The sequence below is a fragment of the Panicum hallii genome, chromosome 1, assembly GCF_002211085.1.
Source record: "Panicum hallii strain FIL2 chromosome 1, PHallii_v3.1, whole genome shotgun sequence".
NCBI classification, from domain to species: Eukaryota; Viridiplantae; Streptophyta; class Magnoliopsida; order Poales; family Poaceae; genus Panicum; species Panicum hallii.
In genome coordinates this window covers 50,187,632-50,212,672 of record NC_038042.1, presented here as the reverse complement: position 1 = coordinate 50,212,672, position 25,041 = coordinate 50,187,632, and the positions used below count along the sequence as shown (strand labels likewise).

The 25,041-nt window shown below is 53.8% G+C and overlaps 2 protein-coding genes across 5 annotated transcripts; both read right to left on the bottom strand.

Moving 5' to 3' along the window:
- Nucleotides 1–2,580: 2,580 nt before the first annotated feature.
- On the bottom strand, nucleotides 2,581–5,296 carry LOC112874358 (auxin response factor 8-like). Its single transcript, XM_025937641.1, has 3 exons — nucleotides 4,099–5,296; nucleotides 3,069–4,009; nucleotides 2,581–2,959 (listed from the first exon to the last, which is right to left on the bottom strand). The coding sequence occupies exons 1-3, from the start codon at nucleotides 5,158–5,160 to the stop codon at nucleotides 2,890–2,892; spliced, it is 2,073 nt and encodes a 690-aa protein (XP_025793426.1). The 5' UTR covers nucleotides 5,161–5,296; the 3' UTR covers nucleotides 2,581–2,889.
- A 5,637-nt stretch (nucleotides 5,297–10,933) lies between these two features.
- LOC112900876 (UDP-xylose transporter 1-like) lies at nucleotides 10,934–21,892 on the bottom strand. Of its 4 annotated transcripts, XM_025969663.1 has the most exons (10): nucleotides 21,753–21,892; nucleotides 21,256–21,396; nucleotides 20,146–20,367; nucleotides 13,073–13,249; nucleotides 12,703–12,887; nucleotides 12,558–12,625; nucleotides 12,081–12,213; nucleotides 11,790–11,951; nucleotides 11,419–11,691; nucleotides 11,106–11,305 (listed from the first exon to the last, which is right to left on the bottom strand). In XM_025969663.1, the coding sequence occupies exons 4-10, from the start codon at nucleotides 13,185–13,187 to the stop codon at nucleotides 11,213–11,215; spliced, it is 1,029 nt and encodes a 342-aa protein (XP_025825448.1). In that variant the 5' UTR covers nucleotides 13,188–13,249; nucleotides 20,146–20,367; nucleotides 21,256–21,396; nucleotides 21,753–21,892; the 3' UTR covers nucleotides 11,106–11,212. The 4 variants fall into 4 exon arrangements, 3 of the variants coding, with proteins under 3 accessions (XP_025825448.1, XP_025825458.1, XP_025825453.1); XR_003230209.1 differs by lacking the exons at nucleotides 20,146–20,367; nucleotides 21,256–21,396; nucleotides 21,753–21,892 and adding an exon at nucleotides 10,934–11,028 and having other exon boundaries at nucleotides 11,141–11,305; nucleotides 13,073–13,735; XM_025969673.1 differs by lacking the exons at nucleotides 20,146–20,367; nucleotides 21,256–21,396; nucleotides 21,753–21,892 and adding an exon at nucleotides 13,767–13,957.
- Between the last annotated feature and the right edge of the window lie 3,149 nt (nucleotides 21,893–25,041).

The following is a 25,041-nucleotide window of genomic DNA, read 5'->3' as shown; positions in this document are numbered from 1 at the left end:
CGCTGTCCTGATCGCTGCCGCCACTTGCCACTGCCAGGCCCAGGCCGCTCCCGCTCCGGCTCCCGCGCCCGCGCCCCGCGTCATCCCTGCACCCCACTCCTCGCCACCCAGTTCGAGCATCTCTCTCGTGTCGTGGCCGCCGGATTCGCAAGCGTACACGGTTAGAGCACACCGCGGAGCCCGAGGTCGATGGCTCGACGGGGTGAAGCAGGGGGGTGGTCCGTCTGGGGGAGCAGGGTCGCAAATGCTCAAGGCTAGCGGGGCTCCCTCTCCCTGCCTCCCTTGGCCGTGCATGACTGAACAGCACGGCTGGATTCAGAATTGTTTGCGCCCAGCTCCAGCTACCTGCTACGCAATCTCAGCACAGTGACGCTGTGCGGCTGTGCGTGGTGCCGCGGCGCAGCGGCTGCTAGGTAGGCAGGCAGGCCGCAGCCGCGGAAGCCCTGGCGCTCTGGCGTCGCCATGCCCATGCTGCGGTGCCGCCCATACACAACTTCTCATGCACATGCGTGGCCGCCACGTTTAAAGCGTGCTGTCCTTGTCGAGCTACCATTAGTTTGCTAGGTGGCCTCGCTCGCGGCACGGTAGCCAGCAGCCCACGTAATGCGCCTGGAGGGTGGCGTCAGTCGCCTGCTGCCGGTATGATGATTTTTTTCCCTTTGGAACGGGCCAGGGCAGGGCGAGTCATGAACATGGGAGTATGGGACATGCGAGTCACCAGACCAGATGCTCTCGCCACCATTCCTTCTCTCCCGAGTATGGGATCCGGAGCGAGCTTGTGGCCGTGCCGTGGCCGCCGACAGGCAGCCGCAATCATGGGCATCTGAAACTAGGCGAAAAGGCTGCGGAAAGGCGGCACGGATCAGTGATTCAGTGCGCTGCCCATGACCCGATTGGAGAAACTACACACGCTCTGTGAAAATCCAGCAAAAGGTTGGAGAAACGTTTCGTCCAGCGCTGGGCGAAACAGCAGGTTTCAGACTTTCAGAGCATTGATGATTTCCCCAGACGACCGATCAAGTGGACAGCGTGGTTTAGCGAAGACTTGGACACGAATTAAAGCTGACAAGACTTGGTCGGTCACGCATCAGATCTAGCGCAGCCCCCGCACCTTAAAAAAAAGGCCCCGTGTTTCTTAAGCTAATCTCCCCCGTACGCTTCGACAGGCAGGTTCAGGCGATCCCGATAACATGCGGAGCGGCTGAAGACGGCGCCGAGAAATTCCCAGCCAGCTCCCGCGGCGCCACTGGCCGAGCGTGGCAACTTGCCGCGGCATCTCAGGGTCGCTCGCGGAACCCAGCAGTGGCAAAGCCTGGCCTTTGACTCGACACGACACTGTTACTCGCACGAACGACCCGTGCCAAATCCAGAAAGGCCCTGGCCCCAGTCCATGCCAATGCCATTTCTTTTTCTACCAACACCGCCACAGTTAATAAAAGCTGTCTAGGTAAACACGCACATCCGTCTAACTCAACACGCTCGGCACGCAAGCTCAGCGAGACAGCGACGCCTCCGGCGACACCCCAGCGTGCGGCTCCGGCGCCGCGGCCGCACGCACAGGCCCAGCCGCCCCATCCAGCAGACCAGCACCTTCCCCCCTCGCTGCCATCCCCGGGCGGGACATTCTCTCAGCGCAGCAGCCGCGCACGGGGACAAACGCCCCGTGAGCGCGACGCGCGACCGCGGCCCGTGGCGGCCGGGGAAAAAAAAAGATGATTCCGCGGGCGCCGGGCCGGCCCTCCCCCTCCACTCGAACGACAAAGCGTTGCCAGCCGTACGAAGCAGAGATCGCAAGCGAACAAGCCGGGGACCGAGCGTCGCGGTCGCCAGTAAAATCAACCCGGGAGGACTGAAGGAGAGGGGTCTCGGCCTCTCGCTCTCGGTCTCCAGCCTTGCATTGACGACATCCTAGCAGCTCTCGCTCTCGCTCTCGTCCGCGAGCGCGAGCAATAATGGGCGACCGCGACCGCCGGGGCAAGCGTCCAAGGCCCATATGGCGAGAAGGATACAAAAGGATCGGCGCAAGGCGACGGCAGCGCTCGGCGTCAGGGGCCGGGCGCGGGGGACCGGCCGACGGCGACGCGCATGTGGGCGGAGGCGCGAGCTCATCCGGGCGCTGTCCAGCGTCGGCCTCGGCCAGAGCCGGTCAGGGCAAAGGCCTAACCCTTTTTCAGCCAGGCAAACCAGACACGGCAATTATTTCCCCGGCTGGGCGCGCGGGCAGGCACCCTGGGCTGCGGACTCGGAGCATTCATGCCCCCGAAAGGCAGCCGGATACGCGACACCGTGCTCCGCGATCTTCTGGCTGACCGCACTCGCTCGCCACCAGGCACGGCACGGGCAGGCTAGGCAACAACCAAGTCGCCTGGAGCTTGAGGCCGCGGAGCAGAGCAGAGCAGTGATGGTGTGGGCATCCCGGCAGCAGCAACACAGCACGCAGAGGCAGACGCAGGCGCAGGTGCAGGGCATCAATGTGCTCCCTGGGCCGGCCGGTAGGCCGCTCGGATGCGCTGGCCAAAGCGGGCATTCAACGCGCCGGTGAGTGGTCACAGGGCTCGCACGCGTACCAACATGTGATCATCGAGCCAACAGGAGCATCGGAATGACCAAAGATTCAGACTACAGACAAGGAATGGACAGGATGAGTGCTAGGGTTACCCCCACGGTTTTACATTTGACAGGGAGGAAGGATACACGGGGAGAACGGAAGGGGAGAAGTGGCTAATGATTGTGGCATTGCTTGCGAGCTGCCACGGGGAGATCTGTCCCTCTCTCTTCAGAGCTGGAACGGAGTTGGACAAAACCTCGCGGGTTCACCTGTACATGCTAGTAGTAGCAGTACTACCAAGAACGGAATGCTTGCGGCTTGGATTGGTCACTGCTCCTCGTTTAGCTCCCTAGGTTGTCGCTCCCGGCATCGGTTAGTATCGTGAGCCTCCGTGCCGACTTGACGAAGACGCTGACATGGCAGGGGCAACGCTCATCAGCTCGGATGATCCTTTTCATTGTTCTATCAATGAGCTGTCGAGCTCAAAACGTTGTTGACAATCGACATGAACGTCAATTACCTGAAGGGCTCGTCGCCGGCGTGCTTCACGTCACCGGCGGCGCCGCGGTAGAGCACGCGGCTCCGCAGCTCCGCGCTCTCGATGCAGAACATCTCGGACAGGCGGCCGTGGAGCTCCTCGAACGAGCCCAGCGCCGAGAGGTCGAGGTTGCGGCCGACCGTGTCGGACTCGACGAACACCTTGCATTGCCCGGGCTCCAGCCCGGCGACCTCGGAGGCGTACCTGTACCACGGCAGCCGCTCGGACGACGAGCAGTTCTTGGTCGGGCTGTTCTGGGTGACGCCGGAGCCGGAGCCCGAGCCCTCCGAGACGTTGGGGCCCTTCTCGGCGTTCCAGCTGTTCCCGGTCGCCGCCGGGGAGGTCGCGCCGCCGGAGCCGCTGAGGCTCATCTGCTGCTCGGTCAGGATGGTCCGGCCGAACAGCACTAGCCCCGCCGGCTTGGCGGCGCCGGGCTTCTTGTTGTTGCTGGCGCCCATTGACAGGGCGCACGACACGTCGTCGCGCGCCGGCACGGCGCCGATGGTCAGGTCGGTGCTGATTCTCGCCGGGAGAGGGGTCGCCGGACCGACGTGATCGGGGCGGCGGAGCCCGGGGTACAGCAGGCTCGACTGCAGGTGGGTAAGGTGGAGATCTGATAAAGGTGGAACAAATTGCGCATGCCTGGCTCCCTGTATGGCTGCAGGAGCACTGCCGTCCGGGAACGGGAAGAAGGACGGGTGTGTGTGGAGGTAATGGTGGCCGTGTGGCAGCGGGTTGGGCGGGAACGCTGGGTTGAGGAGCTGTCCCTCGAAGGGGAACTCGGGGTACGCCCGGATCCGGGGCCTCTTGGGCGGCGGCGAGAAGGAGGATAGGTGGATGGCCGGAATGCTGGACACGAGCTCGACTAGCCACGGGCTCACCCGCTTCACGTTCTGCAGGAGGTCCGGCTCGTCCCAGGTCACCTGCGGCGCGGTCGCCAATTCGACAAGTGAGCACCAAGCGCGAAGCTTTGTGTAGGAGTAACTGAGAAGCGGTGGCAACTGCTGCATACCTGAAGGAGGCGCCACGGCGACTGCGGCCAGCGGATGGGGTCGGCGACCTGGACGCCGGCGACGGTGCCCATGAACCAGCTGATCCGGGAGGAGTCCTCGGTCTCGAACGCCATCTTGAACCGCATCCCGGGGGACCACTGCACCCGCATCGCCGCGCGGACCGCCGCGGCGCGCACGCAGAACTCCGGCGTGCTCGCGCGCGGGTAGTACACCACCTCGAACGGCTGCCCGCCGCTGGCAAGCCTCGCGGCCTCGGCCACGTCCTCCGGGCGCACCTTGCCCTGCGCCTTGGCGGCCCCGCACGGGCTCACATTGCCCCGCACCATGCCCGCGTAGTGGTCCCACCCGGGCAACGGGGCCTCCTCGCCCCCGCCCCCGCCGGCGCCGCAGAACCCGCGCTTGGCGCGGCGGATGCCGACGTGGAGGTCCCCGCCGTCGCCGCGGAGGAACACGATGGAGTCCCCCGCGACGAGCTTCTTCTGGTTGACGAACGTGCTCCACCCCGTGGTGAGCAGGTGCCGGCGCGGCGTGCCCCGGTAGATGTGGCGGAACTTCCAGGCGACCCCGTGCACGTCCTTGGCGACGACGGTCTGCACGGGCGGGTCGGCCGCGTAGTCGAGCCGTGGGAAGATGGTCTCCGCGCAGTACCGCGGCACGGAGAACCCGCCGCCGTTGTTGGCGTCGGACTGCGTCAGCGTCTTGGCGAACGACGCCGGCTTCTCCCGCTCGCCGTCCGTGGCCGCGTCGTCGTCGGGGCCGGCGTCCGCCTCCCCGGCGCGGAGCGGGGCGAGGCGGATCCTGGCGAAGACCTCGTCGGTGTCCGGGTCGGCCATGTAGCGCACGGCAGCGACGCGGCAGGGGACGAGCGCCGGGACGCGCGCCGCGGAGAGGTCGGCCGCCCCGGCGAGGCCCCGCGCGTGCTCCGCGTGGCCCTGCGGGAAGTAGTAGACGCCGGCGCCCACGGGCGGCACGGTGCACATCCCGCCCGCGCAGGCCAGCCACAGCTGCCGGTCCACGCCGCGCTCGGCGGCCGGCTCCGTCAGGTCCGCGAACGTGATCATCGGGAGCGCACGCGCGCCGCGGCGAGGGGCCGGTGGAGTGGAGGCCGCGGGAGTCGGAGGTGGAGGTGGAGGAGACGAAGACGAGCGGGTGCGTGCCGTGTGTAACCGGCGCCTGTTCTCGCGGTAACGAGCAGGAGTAAACCGACCCCGTTTCCGACTTATAAACTGCCCGTTGGGCGAGCGGGGAGTGGGAGACAGGCCGCCGGGATGGCGCGCGGCGGCTCGCGCAGCGGACAGCGGCGAGGGCCAGCGGCCGGACGGACCGTGAGCCCCGGTGCGCGTGGGCTCGGTGCATGGAGATCGAGGAGCTCCCGTGACCGTGAGAGGAACACCGGTCGCTGTCGTGGGGTTTCCTGCTGGTCCGTGCGAGTGTGGAACGGGATGTCAAAACAAATGCCTCATATCCACTCAAAAAGAAGGAAATAATGCTTGACGTCTCAACCTCCGTCTCAAAAAAAAAAAGTTGGTATCTGGATACGAATTATGTACCAAGAAATGACGTGCCACTCAAAAGGAAAAGGAGGTGCTCCGCTAATACGCCAAGGTTTCCAATGTAAGATACGTGTCGCAAGGCGTGCCAGCTTTGGAGGTTAGATATAGGGACGTGCATTAGGGCACCAGTTACCGTAAATAGAGTGGTGATGGTTGAACTTGCTGGCAACCGTACACGTATGTGGAATCTACGATCAGATGAAGCGAGGCAAGCAATCTCAAAGAAGCATTTGTACGGTCGGAGCTTAGCGGTGAAAGTGAGAATCTGAACCTGCAACCCCAGCATCACTGAGGTCGCAGTAAATTCTTTACGAAGACGGAGAGGAATGTGTAGCAATACCTCGCATGTTTCACCATGGAACCGGAGGGGGCTACTCTGTACGTTACTCCGCATCTGGGTGCTTGCAGAAGAGGGGGTGTAGCCTCATCTATTCTACCGTTATTTTCATAGCACCATTTGCAGGGGTTAAAAGATGACTGCGATGCGAAACAATAGTACCATCTTGCAGGAGTTAAAAGATGAATGTGATGTGGAACAATAGTACCATATCTTGTAGCAGTTAAAAGGTGACTGCGATGTGAAATAAAAAGCATTTAGGTGCCTGTAGAAATGACAAACAAGATACAGTATTCCAAGTTTTATGGTTTACTTCGAACAATTCGTAAGATCGATCAGAGAACCAAGTGAAAAAAGTGTATTCTCTCTAGAATAAGGAACCAAAATCCAAACAACGGTCCAAATATGGTTCTCAAAAAGTCCAACATTATTCATACGCCATCCAGTTTCTTTTTATTCTGTGGTGTCATTCTTGACCTAGCCATCCCTGAAGAATGGTTCGAACGTCATTTCAAATTGTCTCCGGCCGTGTGCATGGAGGCTGCAGGAGGTCCCACTTGCGGAGTTTGATTAATACGTCAGCGTCGATTTTAATTAGGATGACTCATCAACTAAACCAGAGACGTGTGTTAACAAGTTGCAGTACAGACATATCCAAGACACATAAATCTTCCAACAAGAGTTGTGATGGGGACATTGGGGAGTGCTAGTTTTTTTTTTTGGAGTAACTTGGTGTGTTTTGCTTCAAGGTTTTCTTGGGATAACTTGGCTTCGCTGCTGGGCACGGAGTTGTTGACCGGCAACCGTACTTGAAACTCGTTTAATTCCCGAGGCACGGCTTGCTTTCACGTTGCTTGAAACGTCGTTTGCTTTGCGGCCGGAAATTGTTAAGCGCAGCGACACTCCGTTTGCAACCTAGAATACTTGTTTAAGACTAACCATAACCACGTACGTCTGCTGCATCCAAATGGAGCGGTTGTTTAAGGCCATGTACATTTGTTTAGATGGGTGTCCTTGCGTCATTTCCCTTGTGGCAAGCACAAGCACGCGACGACACAGGGACAGAGTGGTGGTGCCTGGTCGACGATGATGTGGTGACAGTTTAACAAGAGGCAAAACCGGGTGGGGGGTGGCTGCTAGCTACAAGAAAATTCCGACGGCAAGCTGACGACCTCACCCGGAATTCATGTCGCCAGATGAACACTCGGACAACACGCAGCAGCCCAGCAAACTAGAGCTCATGGAAAGGTAGAATGCATTGACTTTGCTGTAGGCAACATGCAAACCATCTCAGAAGGTTTCCAAGGTTTCAGACTCGCCGTGTCGTCCACGTGACGCGCGACACATGCTTTCCGAGATCTGCTTTATTTTCTTTATTTATCTTGCGAGATGTTTATTCGATCCCCTAGAAATCCCCCAAGCGCGGGCATGTGGCGAGTCAACCCGTTTCCCGTTCCGCCCGGCTCCTCGTGCGCCCCCGTCGCGCGTGGCGGATCCCGTAACGGCAACCGGACAAGGCGGGCGGGCACGGCGTGGACGCCGCTGACGTGCGCGGGGGCCCGGGTCGGGTCAGGCCAAAGCCACCAAGCCAGGCGTGCGCCCATTTTCCTTTTGTCGCCGGCGATGCGTGGCGCGGGCAGCCGGCGTCGCCTTCCGCCGCCGCCGGGACCCGCGCTCGGGGCAGAAGCCTCCCTGGCCTGTTCGGATCGTAGCGTAGCGCGTCGGGATCGTTCGCGGTGACAGGTCGATCGGGTCGCGAAATTGAACGCGCGCGCCGGTGATCTTGGCCCGTGACAGAGTCGGATCCGTTGCCCATTTTTGCCTCTCTCTTTTTTTTTGGGACAGATTGTTTACTATCTTGCTACAAGATATGACACGGCCACGACACGACACGACACGACCCGACACGTCTGCGTCATATCTCCTGCTCTTCTAGCAGGCTACCAGCTCAACTGTAGCTCCAGCAGCCAAGGGACGCACGCAACGACCGGCGCCCAACAGTGTTCCTCCCCCGTGTGAACGTGACGTAACTTGAGCACCGCAGCAGGATTGCAGGGACACCGGTCGCCCGTGTCTTAATAAACCACCGGGGGGCCTTAAAATAATCCAACTGCCTCATGTGATGTGAGCGGAAAATAGAAAAGGGAAAACGTAAAAGAATCGGAGACCAAATTCCGCTGTCCGTTAGTTGGCACCTCGCTCTCCAGCCAGACCGCCGTCGTCTTGCTCCCTTTCGAGCCTTTCTATCCTTTCATTGCGCTATGCCGCTCACCAGGCGCTGAAAAAAAAAGGCGTCTTTTTTGAGACACAGAGCATCTGCCAGATTGATGTCGTAGATTCGGACAGGCGAGGTTGCAGGCGTTTTTGTTTTGCCAGCCACAGCCAGTGCGTGCACCCTGGGGGGTGGGGGAGCTGGGCGCGCGCTCGCAGGACAATGGGACAGAGGGCAGTGTGCTGGGTGCATCCCAGTTCTGTCGCCGGAGCCTTGGCTTTGGCCCCCTCTGGCCGATGGCCCTACTTGCCGGCCTGGTCTCTTTGCCCCATCGAGATTGTTGCCTTGCGCCTACACGCATTGGGCGCTGGGTCAGTGCCGCAGCCCGCAGCGCGCGTCGGCACCGTCCTCCGGCCTCATTCACATCCACCACGCCGGCCGGCGGAAAGCCGGATAAAACAGTTGTTCCCTGTGGGGACAGAAGGGGTCAGTGCGTCACGGCGTCAGTGCGTTCCCTACGGGGACAGAAGGGGATAAATAAAATGAGGACATGAGGTGGATGCATGGTGTAGTCAACCCATGCGCACGGGATGCGGATAAGCTGGCCCTGTCCACCACCTACAGAAGAAGCAAGCTACAGGATCGTAGAAACAGCGCTGAGCGGCAGCAGAGGCTACAACGGTTTACCTCATTTTTCTACTCCAAGTGAGCAAGTGACACTGCAAGTTACTACCCCTGCGCTAAGCCTAGGAGTGGCATGCGCATGAACCGCGGAGCGAAGACCGCCGCATCGGGATCAGCCGCGCCTCAGGACGGAGCAGCGCGAACGACGCCGGGAACCGCTTCTCGCTGCGCCCTCGCCCGGCGCGGCGGCCCTCCTCGCCTCTCACCCCCAACGACACCAGAACCAGGTTTGACTTGCAGATACCAAGAACCTGCAGCTGGAACACGCAGCTAGTCGCAGGGTGAGAGAGCGCGATCCAACGACGAGCGAGGGGATAGACATGGATGACGAGACGGAGCCGATCGGATTTTTTTTTATACAGCCGAGACCGGAGCGGCGTGGACGCGCCCGCCATTAACAACTCTCCCGTGGGACGATCGCCGGAGCGGGGTTGCGGTGGATCATGTCGGCCTCGGAACAAAGATTCCGGGGGCCAGAGCATGGAAACGTGTATTCCGCCTGCCCCACGTGACCGGCACGAGGGAGCGCCCCGCGCCGGCTCGCCGGCTGCGCCCACATGCCCGTGCCGTGCCTCCGCGCGCCTTCCACCGCCTGCCAGCCCGGCCCGGCCGCGGGATCCGCGCGCGCAACCCGGCCGGCGGCGATCCATATGGGAGCCATGCGAGCGCCCCAGTGTGCGTGCGTGGCTGACCGGACCTCCCCACGCAGGGACAGCAGGTCGTTGAAACGAAGCTGGGGGGAGGATTGATGCACATGTTGGTGCCGGGTGCGCGCGCTTGGGCACAAGTCAAACCTGCGAGTTAAGCAAAAACGAGTAGTGCTACCAGCAGCAGCCATGATCGATGGCGGTGACATCAGACGCCATGTGATCTTCCATTGGGATCTTGAGCGTGCAGCTGCGTCTGTGCTAAGCTGTCCCTGTGCCATGAAGCGTGCGACTGGTTGTCTATGTTCTGTATCGGTCGGCCGCCGCACGCAACGCCATCGTGCTATGTGTAGCGGCATGGGTGGTTGAGTTTTTGTTCTCGAAATTCTTTTATTATCGCGCATGAGATATTTGGATTGTTTCTGGGCCTTAATCCCACCATTTCCGCCAAAAGCGTTATGAAATACCCCTCCATTCTAAAAATGTAGTTGGGTTTAGTTTTGTCTCAAATTAAGTGTAAATATATCAATGCAAACATAAAGATATAAGTACGTTTTTCTATAGAATTGATCGAAGTTAGAGAAGCTAAACTACCTAAATTTTCGAGGAGAGGTTGTAAAAAGGTTGAAGATGTGTAACAAGCAAGATAGAGATTATGATTTCTTTTCTCTTAAGCCCCGTTTGGATCTCTTCATTTTGAGACATTGGAATCTACCTAATAGAGTAGGCTATTTGTCTTAGAATATGGTATTCCACAACTTTACAAAGTATATATATAAGATTATTTTAAATTCATAGGGGTGGGAGATGGAAATTAATTCTACAGATCCTCATGTTATGTTTGTAATGTACAACTTATAGCACACTTTTTGACTCGCTTCTCTATAGCTCTATAGCAGAAGTGCAGTACGTAAGTATCTCTCCCATATGGCCAATAATAATATACAAATATATTCCACATACAACTATATTAGCTTAATTAATTTATGTCTAAATTATGATTGTTAGAATGGAATTCAATTCCAAGGATCCAAACGGGCCTTATGGACAAAATAAAAGGATTAGAATTCAAAAAATAAAAAGGGAAGAGCATAGGAAACAATTTTATTTAGATTGGAGGAAGGAGACACGTAGCAGGGCTCTTTTCTTCCTGTGACATTATGTACACGGCTCAAAGAAAAAGAGAGAGAAAAGACCCTGTGTCTGGGCCGAGGTAATCGCGTTCCGCGTGTAGCATGCAGGGACGGCCACTTTCACGTCCGCACTGTTCGGGCTGGGCCTGGACTGCCAAACCTGCGCAGCCGGCCTGCGCGCGCGCGGTCGCGCTTGCTTGCACGGCGGGCGGCAAGTCTCAGCCGGCCCAAGTATCAGTTCTTGTGATTTTTGCTGGCGCCGGCGTTCCTCGTGCGGCCGCCTCCCTGAGAAGCGACTAAGCGCAGCGAAATTCCTCGCAGAAGAGGCATAGCCAAAGCCATTCTGCTGATGAGCGGTGCGGCCTGAAGAGATGAACCGTCGATTTTCAGAACCGCGGCATCAAATTGTGCACGAGTACAGAGCGCCCCACTTTCTGTCATAGAAATAAACGAAAGGAATTTTTGCTTCCCTGACCTCGGATTCAGAACAGTGTGCGTAGCGACACTAGAACTGGGCTAAGCTATAACAAACGAGAGAAAGGCACGTCTAGCAGTCGTGAGCTACGCCGTTGGCCTTCTTGGCGTCGCCGCCGTCCTTGGCCGCCGACGCCAGCAGCGGCTCCGTCTCCTTGTCCGGCATCTGCAGGCAGGAGGAGCATCATCAGATCAGACGCATCGCATAAACTCAGGAATAACTCGATCGATCGAGCAGTTCGAGATTCCTGACGAGATCGTCGTGCGTGCGTTGCGTACCTGTGACACCGGGAGGGCGTCGCCCGCGGCCTTCTTCCTGCCCTCGCGCACCGAGAAGTAGGAGTAGAGCGCCATCCCGAAGATGGCGACGAGGATGCCCAGGATGTTGCGTGCGGTGAAGGGGTCGCGCAGCAGCGTGTACCCGAACGACAGCACCAGGCACGTCTTGAGGTGCCCCAGCACCTGGTACGTCACCGGCGACGTCGTCCCGATCACCAGGAACGTGCTGAAGTTCACCGACACCGCGATCAGGCACGAAAGCACGATGAAGCCCTGCGACGACGCACAGTTGGAGTGGATTTTTCTTTCAGAGATCGGCAGATGCATGTCTGTACTGCGGCCGTTGCACAGGATTGTATGATGGAGCTTACCACGACCGGGAAGGTGTATTTGTGGGCGAAGACGCTGCGGCTGGTGAGGAGCTGATCCACGAAGGGGCCGGTGGTGAACAGGATGGCTGATTGGTAAGGCGCAGACTGGTACAGGAGCTGCGTCGAGGAGACCTTCAGCTTCCTCTGTATTGTGTTTGTGAGCTTCATCCAGCAGGTTAAGGATAAACCATACCAATAGTAGAAGACGTTGAGAATTAATGTAAGGCATGATGACAGACATCCAGAAATGTCAGCTATGCACCCTGAATGAAGAACAGAAAAGTAGGATACAATTTGGCCAACACAAGTCGTGGCGATGGCGAGGCCGGAAAGGATAGACCCAAGAAAATTTAGCTTGAGGTCGGTGACTGAAGCAATGCCAACTCCAAGTAGCAAGATCAGTAGGGAGAACTTGATAGTCTCACTGCATATTGTTAGATATACCATTATCAGCATAGTGATGAAATGAAGGAAGGGCCTAGTTTCCTAAAAAGAAATGGTTCTGTCCAGTAGAAAATAAACAAAGCCAAGCATACTTCCAATTCATCTAATTATTTGGCCTGAGATTTTCTATCTCATTTTATTTGATGGAGAACTGTTCTTGACAAAATAGTCATCACAAAGGAAGGAAATGAGCAAACAGAAATCTTGGCTGTACACCATTGTACTGCAGGGTATCTATATTTCATCACTGTGTTGGCCTCAATCTGAATGAAATATAATCAGAACATCTAGCTGACAAGCAGTACTACTTATGATTTTTCTAACCTAAATCTTTTCTTCAGGAATATAGTCTCCAACAGCACTGTGAAGGGTATTATGGCCAGCTTTGTCATCTGCAGAACATACTGAATTTGAGCATGTGCTGCCTTCATTTTCAATACAAACAGTACCGAGTGAAAAGTAGACTGACCTGGTAGAATCCGATGGAATTGAATCCTAAACTAAGATTGAGAAGGCCAATTGAGGTTCCATTCAGCAACCCGAACAAAACCACCGTCTGTCCATCAATTGCCTTTGCCTCGAAAAAGCGCAAGCGCTGCGCAACGTGAAGGGTGCAGAAGGTCACCATGAGATGCCAGCTTGTCAATGTTGTAGCTGCATTGATCACATATACATATGACTTGCCGGTAAGTATTGAACTTAAGACATGTAACTCTGCATGATTCAATGTGCATAGTAGTTCAGGAATAGGCTGAAAGCAGCCTGAAAGCCCATGATTTGTGCCCTGATGTTCATCAGGTACCATCCATGCTTGTGGACTGCAGGGCTTGGGTCCTTACCAAATGGAAACCCTAGGGTGCTGATGAGCGCTTTGTTGCAGATGACAATGGCAACCGACGATGCAACGGAGAGCGCGAGCGACTCAATCACACCGAGCTGGAAACCGGCGGTCATCTTGGCCAGCTGCTGTATCCTTCGCCCTTGTCAGTTGAGGATTCTGAATCCGTTACCTGAACCTGCATAGGTGACATCCACCGATAAATACCAGAACAAGGTATGTCGACTGAAGAACATAAACAATGCGAAATGTGAACTGTGGCCACTTGTAAATGCCACGCGCAGTCGTAGCCTGTTGATTCAGTCTAGGTGCTTTCCAGCGCACGCGCAGTACACTGAAAATCTGAACCTGGGGAGGGGGACAAAAGGAGCTCCCCGTTGGAATGCCTGAACCGGCCTTATCGACCAGCGTCAGCAACCGTGTTCCAGAAAAATAAAAAAGGGTGACGTTGAACAGGTAAGACAAAGATGTCGTCTGCCCTCTGCCGTGAGCTCCCGAATAAGCTACCGCCAAATGGCTGGCTTGCGTAAGGAGACCGTGGCCGATGTCCGAAAGATTCCGCTCCAACACTGGCGTTGGATGCTTCCCCAACTCCCCCAGATCTTCTTGTTGTCGCGCAATCACGCTGACGAAGCTCTTGAGAATATGTGCCTGCAGACGCTGCAGCTTCAGGCAAGGTCATGACAGCAACATACCTGGATCGTTTCGCCGTGCAGTCGAGGTTATGAAAGTTCCTGAGCTTGCACGCTTGCAGAGCTGCAGCTGCAGGCTTGCGGTTGACGACAGCGCCCTCGCATGGAGAATTGGAGATGCAGCAGTGAAGGGCAGAGACGTGGTACTGGACGAGCATGCTGAGTCCAAGTGGAAAAGAGGGCGTCTAGCGAAGCTGCGGAAGTGGCGCTCAGCTGAGACCATGACGGCGACCTGGTCCCTGGCTCACTGGCCAGACACATGACTTTGGCCGTGGCCCCTTTGACAGACTAGGTCCAGCGAGTTCGCACACGCTGCGTGGCCAAGTGTTTCGACGAGAGTACGAGACTAGCTAGGACTCGGAAATTCATGGCATCCAAGGACGACTGCACATCTCTATCCTGAACTTGAAGAACTATCACTTTTCCTGATCGTTTTAACATGGCTGCAGATAGTTATAAGCAGCTTATAAGCTCAAAATAGACATCACATCATAAACTTCTGTTAACTTTGGAACAGTCTTCAGAAGACACTGGCACTATACCACGGATGACATTTAGCAACTGATACTAACTACTGGCTGTTGGTTGTTAAAACGTTACGACGGAAAGTTGGTTGCTAAAAGCAGTTTTAGTATCAGGCGATTAGTTGCTAAAACTATACAATTATATCAACATACGATCGGTTGGTAAATATTATATATCCAGACCGGCAGTCGGTAGCTAAAAGATTTAGACAGACAGAGTGACCTATTTGTGGGGCGTGCTTGGACCTCACTTCAAGCCCACAGGCCGGCCTGGCATGGCCCATGTATCAAAGGTCCGCTAAAGAACATAAAAAGCGCATTAAAACCCACTAATCTTACCCCTATATATACCAGACTAACCCTAACCCTAACCCTAGCAATCCCACCCCCACCTCACCCGACCGCTCGCCCCCCGCCCCACCCCCGGCCGCCGCCGCCTGCCCCCCGCCCGCCCCCCGCCCCGGGCCGCCGCCGCCGCCCGCCCGCCCTCCGCCCCCCGCCCCACCCCCGGCCGCCGGCCCCCGCCCCACCCCGGCCGCCGCCGCCGGCCCCCGCCCCGCCCCCGGCCGCCGGCCCCCGCCCCACCCCCGGCCGCCGCCGCCGCCCCCCGCTCGGCCCCCGGCCGCCGCCCGCCCCCAACCGGATCGGAGGACGCCGGGAACCTAGGCTGATGCATGGTTTTTCCCTGCATGTGCACAGAAATAGTGATTCATGCATAAATCATTATGAAGATCTAAGTGATTATGGAGCAATCTGATTTTCTATATAGATTGGTCTCTGCATCATTTTAACCTTTAATTTTCTTATGGATTGCCTTATATTTGCATCACAGAGGCTCCTGTCGATCGACATCTTTGACAACGATGATTAGAGTTATACCTTAAGACATTCTTTATTGGTCTTTCATAATTTCTTAAAATATTACCTAATGATTAGAATTATACCTTAAGACATTTTTTATTGGTAGGGTAAATGGTCAAAAGAAACATAGAAGAAGACTTCACTGTGAAGCAATCTTATGATACTTCCTCTGTATCCCTTCATTTGTTCCTTCCTTTGCTACTGCAGGTATAAGTTAAACTAAAACTTTAAGTTTTCCCCAGATTAAGATTATAAGAACATAACTGAGTTAGATGACATACTAATTCATTTGTTTGTTTCGACATTTCCGGATAACCTATGCATTTGTCATGTTTGGTATTTTATATTTAATCTTTAGTTACTTTGATGCATACATGCTCTCTGGAAAGATCAAATTACTTGCAATCTGTCTGAAAAATTGAAAAGGCTAAAGTTCTGTTGAATTGTGAGGAAGATTGTTCGTAATATTAACAGCTGAAGGTTATTTCGATGCATACAAGCTTGTTTATATTTTGATTCATATGTGTAACCATTATTAAATAATTGTTCATAATGTTAATACCTGAAGGTTACAAACTTGATGTAGATACATGTTCATGTATACTGCAATAAAGATGTCCTTAAGCGCTGGCAGTTTAGAGAGCTTGATAACTGACTCATTGTATACTCTTACTGTCCAGGGAGGGATAGAGGCTGAAGAAAGTGGTTAAGTGTGTGCTGGAGGATTGGATGATAGAAGCTACTTTGTATAGGACCGTTTCAAGTAAATAACATGGAAGTATTTTGTGAACGATTTTGTAAACATGCAAACATTGTTAATTAGTTGGATGATCTGGAAAGATGATGGTAACTTATGAGCATGTGAAGGATTGCTTAATGAAGTCATTAATTTGATACAAGTTATTTGTGATGATTTCTTGCTTGTTTACTCAGTTGACATTTTGAATCTTCCGTGACAACATAGCTCTGAATTAACATTGTTATTAGTATGCCATTTATTCAGATTATATTAGGCGTTATAACTTACTGTTGGTTGCTAAAGGGTTGTACAATCAGTTGGTAAAGATATAGAACAACTATGGAGGGTCGGTTGCTAAAGAGGTGGTCGGTTGCTAAAGTCTTTAGCAACCCCACTTACAGCGATGGACCGCGTCGGTTGCTAAAAGTCTATAGCAACTGATCGCAAGTTGCTGCAAGCGCTTTTACCAACTGATCGCAAGTTACCATAAGCCAACCGTGGTGTAGTGTGGGATAGTGCTCAGATCAGCTGCCAGGTTGGAAAGCAGACCTCATGACAAGGGCAGGAAGGAGAGTGCAGGTACAATTTGTGCTCACTGCTATGTTCGTATATCTTGTAATGGCCATTGACTTCCCTCCCTGGGCCATTAAAGCTATGGATAAATTCAGCCGTTGATTCCTTTGGAGGGGAAGAAAAGAAGCAAAAGGGGGACATTGTCTCGTGGCTTGGGGCAAGGCGTGCCGTTCACCTGAGCTAGGGGGCTTGGGAATTTTAGACCTGAAAAGTCTTAGTTGGGCGCTGCGGATGCGCTGGGTTTGGCTTAACAAAACTGAACCACACAGGCCCTGGGCGAACTTACCAGTCCAGGTGCCCAGACAGGTTCAAGCCTTCTTTAAATTAGCCGTCGTCTCTGAAGTTGGCAACGGGCCAAGTACCCTTTTCTGGACGGCCCTAGTGTTTCTGTAGCCTAGAGATATTCTAGCTCTGGTCACCTCTATGTTCCCACAAGCTCGTGTGTACGTTTTTTGTAAGATGGAGTGGGGTGGTGTGTGTTCTACGGGGATCCTTCCCCTTTTTTCTTCTTAATACAGTGAAGCGCTGTTCTCCTGCATTTTCGAGAAAAAAGTGCTGAGGAGCACAATATGCCATGGCACCAAGAAGTTGAACACTGCTTTGCTTAGTACAACATGGCACCATGCTTTATCTTCTAGACCCTGAAAAAACAAGTTAATGATAATCATCCAAGTATGTGCTTTAAGGAAAACACTAAATGTACCAGGTTAACTAAATAAATACAATGTATGTCAGTTTTGGAAAGCGGTCCACCGCCTTGCTCCACATCCAGCCTCGCCCTTCGTTGTGTTGACGTCGTGCAACGTGCACATGCGCTATGTCACCGGGTCGAGGATGCGGTAGGCCTTGATGCCGTCGGCGTAGCCGATGAACACCCTAGCATGCTCCGGTCGTCGAGTTTGCCGACGTGGTTGAACTCTTTCACAACGCCAAACAGCCGAAGACGCATAGGTAGATGACCGCTGGCTTGCGCCTGTGCCTAACCTTGTATGGTGTCTTGCCGTCAAGGCTCTTGGTGGGCGAGCGGTTGACCTGGGCCACCACCGTCTGATTGCGGCGCTCGACAACGTTGTTCTACTGCGCGGTGTACGGGGCAGAGAGTGGCGCTGGATCCCCTCGTCAGCACAGCACGCTGTGAACTCGCTGTCGTTGTCCGTGCGCAACACCCGAACTTGCAGCCACACTCCTCCACGACGGCTTGAATGCACTTGATGGCGTTCACAATGGCTGCCATGGTGTAGACATGAACAGTGGCACATCGTCGACGAGGAGGAAGAAACACCGTCCACCGGGGGTCGCCGGCGTGACTGGCCCGCACAGTGGCTATCTAGCTTCTCCTGGGCTCGATAGCTGGCCTGGCGCAGGAAGGGACGCCGCCTCTGCTTGGTCACAACGCAGGTGTCGCAGAGCTGCTCGACATGCTCAACACGTGGCATGCCCCGCACCATCTCCTTGCCGAGCAACTTTGGGGCCTTGAAGTGAAGGTGCCCGAATGCTCGTGCCAGCGCCAAGCCTTGTCATAGCAGTGCGCGACAAACTGTACATGGAGCACGTAAAGCCGGTTTCTTCCCCGGTTCACCTTGGCGAGAAGACGGCAACGACGATCCCAGATACGAAGCACCCCATGGTCAATCTCCACGCAGTGTGGGGACGTAGCACATGCCGGTGAGGAGTCGATGCTCGCCGGTCTTGGCCGTGAAGACGACAAAGCCGACACCCTTGATCTTCAAGGCAGAGGCATCACCAAACTTGATAAAGCCGCGCACGTCAGAGTCCAAGTCGGAGAAGAATTCCTGCTGTCCGGTCATGCGGTGCATAGCACTGGTGTCGAGGTACCAGCCATTGATCTTGTCATTGTTGGACACGTTGTCGAGGAAGATGTGGGCGCACAACACGTCAAGATGGAGCAGAGTAGCTGCAGACAATGCGGGAGGAGAAAAACTCAAACTTTCTCCCCCTCCTTTGTTTCTGGCCGCAGCTCGACGCTTTCGTGCACCAAGAACAAGGCCGGCTCGTTCTCCTCTGCTTCTGCGATGTGAGCCTGGCCGCCATGCTTCACCCGCTGACAATCCTTGGCAAAATGACTAGTCTTGCCACAATTGAGACAGGTGTTGTCCCATGTGCTTGCACTCGCCGGCGATGCGGCCATCCATGCCTCCTTGCGCCCAGGGTCCCGATGAACCCGAAGCCTCCCCCTTTTCCTCTCCTTCTCGCGTGCGAGCCAATGCTCCTCGGTGAAGAGGAGATTGCAACTGATGGTGATTGGCTTTGTGGGTGGTGGCTGGTCGCGGTCGTCGATGGCCTTGAGCTGCCAGCCGCCTCCTCGATGGTCAGCGTGGAGAGATCCAAGAGCGTTTCCATCAAGAGGGCAACTTGAGTGTACTTCTTGGGGACAACACGGAGAAACTTCTCGACAGTTTTTGCTTCATTTATGTTTATGTCCTCGGGTCGATGCCCTCGTCACCGTGCCGCGTCACCTGCTGCACTAGGCCGGTGAGGCGGAGAGTGAAGTCGTCAACATCATCCCTCGGTCGGAACGTGAGCCGATCCCAATCCTGGCTCAGCTTCTGCTGTGTAGCCTTGTGAGCGCAGGCGCTGCTGGTGTGTGCCGTGGTGATGCGTCCTTGGCAGTCTCCTTGTACGCGAGGGTGAGTGCCATCTCTACGGAACAACGGCGAGAATGGCCTCTAGCGCCTGTTGATCATCATGGAAGTGGACGTCGCCGTGGTTCACCGCGTCCCACATTTGTCGTGCCTGCATATTCACCTTCATCACCTAGCTGCACTCGTTGTAGTTGGTCTTGGTGACCGTGGGCCATGGCATGCTCTGCAGGAGTCCTTGATGACGGTCTGGATGGCTACTAGCAACCCGTGTCGGCCATGGCGTCCTCGACATCGCTCAGGCGATAGCGAGAGGTTGCGGTGCCTTTGAGGGCTCCGCGAACCTGTGAGCCACTCCGCCTCCACGCGTAGGGCAGCAGCAACCGCCGCGGCCGCGGCCGCAGCCGCAGTGATGCGCGCCTCATGCTCGTCCACCAGCTGGAAGTGGTGGATTGACCGGAGTGGATAGACATGGCGCCATATAAGAGAAGGGAAGAACTTAGGCTCCGATACCAATTGTTAGAAAAAAACACATATTTGTGATAGATTTCCTCTATTGCTTAGCCACATTAACCATGGCAGGATTGCTACATATGTAGGACCAAGTGGTCTTCATTACAACTGAAAGTAGAGATAGGATTGATAGGATTGTAACAACTAAAGTAGGAGATAAGGTAGATGATAAGATGCTAAAGCAAGATAAGGTGCTGACATATACACCAACTACTATTACTCATCTAGAGTTTGAACTAACTGACACTAGGCTTATTGCTTCACAAATGAAGGCACTCGGGCTATAAAAAATAGGAGGCTAAAGGCCATGTCTCTTGATTAACGGTATTCAATCTATAGAATAACAATGCATGAAAACTGAATACAAATGCTGCAGCATATAGTTTAGTGAAAAGTTGTAAGGGCTGTTTGGTTTGGCGCCGCAGGCGCCACACCGCGCCGCAGTTTTCGCGCCGCAGGTGTGGCGGCCAAATCGGCCGCCGCACCTTAGGCAGGTCGCGGCGCCTGCGGCGCCAAACCAAACAGGCCTGTAATCAACATCGTGACAGGTAATGAATACTAATTTTACTCACCACATTTACGTAGCACTAGTGGATGAGGTCACAAAGTAGCCAACCTGTCTTCCAAACTTTGACACAATATTGCAGCACTACCTTTATTTTTTTAGGGAAGAAATTCCAAATCCTTTAACCACCCCAGCAAGGCCAAAGGCTGCACCAAGTGGCTCGCCATAATTTTCACATTTCATCATCCAATCCAACAGTCCAGAAACAAGAGCTTGATCCTCTCCCTGGCTATTCAGAGAAGTAAACATTATAATCAAATGAACCAGAAAAGCAAAAGCATAAGAAAAGTGGGAACTGTTCCAATAATCCTAAACCAGTTAGCTATGGAGGTCTAGTTGTCTAGGTGCATAGTCTTCAGCACTAGCTAGCTCTAACTCAGCTATATAAAGAGGTGAAAAAAAAGAAAAGTTGGCAGTCATTCTAGCAGCACCAAAACCAGTGTATGTGTCTGTTCTTGTGTGAGCTTCCTGGGTAACCTCTTTGCAGGCCTGTGACTGTCAGGTACTAAATGGATACAAAGCCATCAACACAAACACAAATCTAATGGTATAAAACACAGCACACCTGTTTGGTGACCATAACTGGGGGACAAACAATCGGAGACAGCATGTTGAACTGCCTCTGATGGAGTGTTTAAATGTGGGTAGTCTGTTCTTTTGTAAGTACGTGTAAGTTGTCTTGCAAAATCCTAGAGCATCTATATAGTAGTGGAGGGAGTAAAAATGCAGAGGAAATTTGCATCATTGGAGCCTTGCATTTTGTATAAATTTTCACCCAATGCCGCAGCAAGAGCCTCAGCAGATGCAGCACGATTATGGAAAAGTGCAAAAAAAACCAGAATAATCATTGATGACATCAAAATCAAAGTGGTCCCACAAATCCCCTGCTAATTCAACAACCACCAACCACCTACGGAAGGTACAGGCGCCGAAAAGCAAGAAAAATAAGTATCATTTCCTGATCTAGAAACAGCAAAAAGTTCTACATATTTTTTCTTAATGAAATGACATGCCACTCTCCTGCGTCGTTCCAGAAAAAAATCTACATATTTCAAGAATGTAAAAAGGATTAATAGAACAGTTCCATGTCAAATTTCATAGGGATGTACTTACAAACCTTCTCCGTATCATGAGCAGCAATCCAGAGTCTATTGATACCTGCAAATCCTGTTGCACAGAGTGCATAGGAACACATTTTATAGCAATTAAGCAGGGAAGCCTAATGTGCACTTATTTGCATATACACACCACCAAGAACCTGAAAAAAAAGGTGTAAGAACACATAGCACCAGATGAAACAAAATAAGCTGAAGAACAAGATACAAAATAACCACCTGTGGTAACAAGAAAGCCTGAGCTTTATGAATTCGGATATTCGCTTGAGCTACCCTAGATGGGTAGTAGGTGATAGGTAAAATGCAAATCACAAGTAATTTTTCCTGTTTTCTTTTTTTTATATATAAAAAATTGGACATGTGAAATGCAGTAAGCTGATGCAAAGTAGAAAAAAAATTGGACAGGTGAAATGCAGTAGGCTGTTGCAAAGTAGAAATCACCTATGACAGCACTTCTATCATGTGAACATTTACTGTTACAAATAATGTGTTACTTTACCTGACTCTTTAACCGGCAAAACTGATGATCAGTGCAAAATTCAGCTGGACGGAGTGGCACGAGGCACTGCTGAAAGCATGAATAATCCAGGCGTATTGACCCCTTCATCGACTAAAATATAACCAGCTCGACCAAGTGCCGCATCTCCAAAGGCGATTCTTCGACCTAACAAAGGCACTGATCGAATAAAACTAAGCCAAATGGGCAGCATCACATCAACGCTTTCACCAGTCTCTCCAATAATTGGCAAGGAAAACACAGACCTCACCTTCTTCCCCTTGTCACTTGGGGCGCAAGGTTGGAGGGACGCAGGTGGTTGCAGCCAGCAGCAGCAAAGCAAGCAAGCATCGGCCTTCCCGTGAATGCAAGCAAAGGCAATCGCCCAACCCAACAGCACCGCGCGTCGCAGCCCAGCCGTCGACGATCGGAGCAACCGGACCAGCTCCATTATTCTGGTGGCCGGTCGGTGAGACTTCACACCAGTCAGCTTGGCCCCGCCGGCGCCTCTGAACCTCCGGCCCCGGAGGAAAAGAGGCAAGCTTACTATCGTAGCCGGCCGGGTGCCGGATCAAATCAAGATGACAGATCACGAGTTCAGCATGTCCAATTATCACTCTGATGATTTTCTATTTGACACTGCCATGGAGTCATTGCAGCGTGACAGAAGATCCAGAAACTGGCTGCGATGATTTGAGATGATGGCGTTTGTTAGTGCTGCCTCGGATTAGGTGCGAAATGGCATGGGATACTGGGGTTAGTGCTTCGCGGGTACTGCACCTGTTTCGTTGGACCTGCACTGCACCTGCTTATCGGTGGCACACGTGCTGGGTTCTGTGTATGACTGATGAACAGAAGTTTTCTGCAGATGCAGCCCGTTCGCTCGCAGGCACTCGATGTGGATCGCCAAACTGAAGGAGACGCGGGTGGTTTCAGAAAAGGAAAAGGGATTCAGATTTTTTTTCAGTTCTCAGCTCAGCTGTGTTCCGCAGGAACATGACATCCCTGCTAGAACAACGAATCGAGAGATTGTAACGCCTTTTTAGGCGTCAGGGCCCCTTTCGCAGTTTCGAGATCAGACGGACGCATGAACGAATTGCATGTCGATGGGAAGGAGGCACGCCCACCGTTGATGCGTGCTGTAGGACGAGGTGGAGGCGCGGCTCAGAGCTTCGCCTTCATTGCCTTCTTCAGGCGCTCGCCAAGACGGTCTCGCGGTCGCGGCGTCGGATGCCACCGTCTTCGGAGGACGGCGACCAGCCATCGTCGGCGTGCCCGCGGCGGCGGTCGGTTTGCTCCGTTTCAAGGCAAGCTCCGATCAAACTTCGCGGGCCGGATGAGGCGGAAGTTTTTTTTTATTACGTCGTAGTAGCGGCGGCCTTTTTAGGATGGGCCCAGGAGGTCGTGTGGATCCACATGAACACAAGTTTTCCACGGCCTTGGTTTTCTGGAGAGCCCACATACCGGCGGGGATCCAGGCCCATGGGCTCCCAAATAAGCCCTTTGGCTTTCCTCGTTTGCCTCCTTTCCAGCCAGCGGCGGCAACGGGGCAACGACGCCTGAATTTATGGCGGCGCCGTCGACCGTCGTGAGGTCTTGCGAGTTCGACGAGGTGGTCATGTACAACACCGAGTTTTGGGAGCTTCTGTATGGCGAGGCCAAAGCCAAGCTGGCACCCTATCGTAAAGCCCAACTTTTCACCGCTCCTTTCAGAGAAAACCAATCAGGTTTTCGTCCGGTCAGTCAGGCATCTCCTAGACTCCTGCATTGACTGGGGCAAGATATCCAGTGCACATGGGGTGCCTTGTGCACATCTGCATATGGCCCATCCTGGCCATCCAAGGAGCATCCGACAGCAGCTGCAACATTTACACTTTAGCCCCCCGCATCTGTCCTTACTGTGCGAATTTATTTTTTGAAAAGGCCCCCACGTTCCTCTTCTCTCCCAAAGACAGGACAGAGCAACGTTCCTTCTCCTGGAAAGAAGATCATGTCTCTCTCTCTCTCGCTAGTACATGAAGACACAGCGATCGCCACCGCCGCCATCAGCTGCGTCCTCGCCGGACGCCGTCGCCGTCGCCCACGCCCTCGCCGGACGCCGCCGCCTCCACCAGATGCGCCCTCGCCGGACGCCGCTGCCACCACAATGCCCTAGCCGTGGTTTCCGGTAGCGCCACCACCTGCGCCCTCGCCGGACGCCGCCGCCACCACAATGCCCTAGCCGTGGTTTCCGGTAGCGCCACCACCTGCGCCCTCGCCGGACGCCGTCGTCGTCGCCGTCGCCGTCACCGTCACCCTCGCTGTCGTGTTGCCTCCATCGTCGCTGTGGCATGGCAGCACCGACATGCCCGTGGTGGCTTGATGGACCTTCTCAACGCCATGGCCGCGCGAAGGGTGGCTGGCCCTGGTGGTTGCAGTCCGGAAGACGTAGCAATTCCAGATGATGTCATCATTCAAGGCCATGGTCCCTTTGAACCCACGGTGCTTGGTGAAGATGGTGCACACATGCAGATCGACCTTCCTGTCCATGACCTTGTTGAAGCTCCGCATCATGCTGATTCTTATGAGGGATTGAATACACCTAAAAAGGATCCAATCAGCTCAACATCGGTGAGCAATTTTTCTTCTTGTTCTAATTTATTCATCATTCATAAGTGTCACAAGCTGCACAATTTGATATTAATTCTTTATTTATATTTCTCATTGCAGTCGTCATGGTTTGTACCTTGTTGCAAGGATGAGAGACTGAAACCAGCTGTTGGAATGTTATTTGATACTCTTGATGAAGTGGAAGAATTCTACAAGACATGCACATGAAAGTGGGTTTTCGGTTCGTGTAGGAGCTCAAACCAAGAAGAGTGATGTGGTTGAAAATAAGAGATTTGTGTGTTCGAGGGAAGGTTTCTCAAAGAGATGTGCTGAGCCGAACAAGCAAAAGAAGCCCTCAGAGTCAAGATGTGGATGCAATGCACGTATATATGTGAAGCTGAATCAGGAGAATAGGTACTATATTGCTTCTTTTGTTGAGGAGCATAACCATGGTCTAGTTTCACCTGATAAAATTCCTTTTCTTCGATCCAATCGTACAGTCAGTCAAAGAGTCAAAACGACCTTGTTCACATGTCACAAAACAAGTATGCAAGCATATAGACTTTTACAAGTCAGTGATGGTTTTGATAATATTGGTTGCATGAAGCGTGACTTGCAGAATTACTACCGGGGACTTAGGGAGAAAATAAAGAATGCGGATGCTGAAATATTTGTGGCACAAATGGAGAGGAAGAAAGAGGCA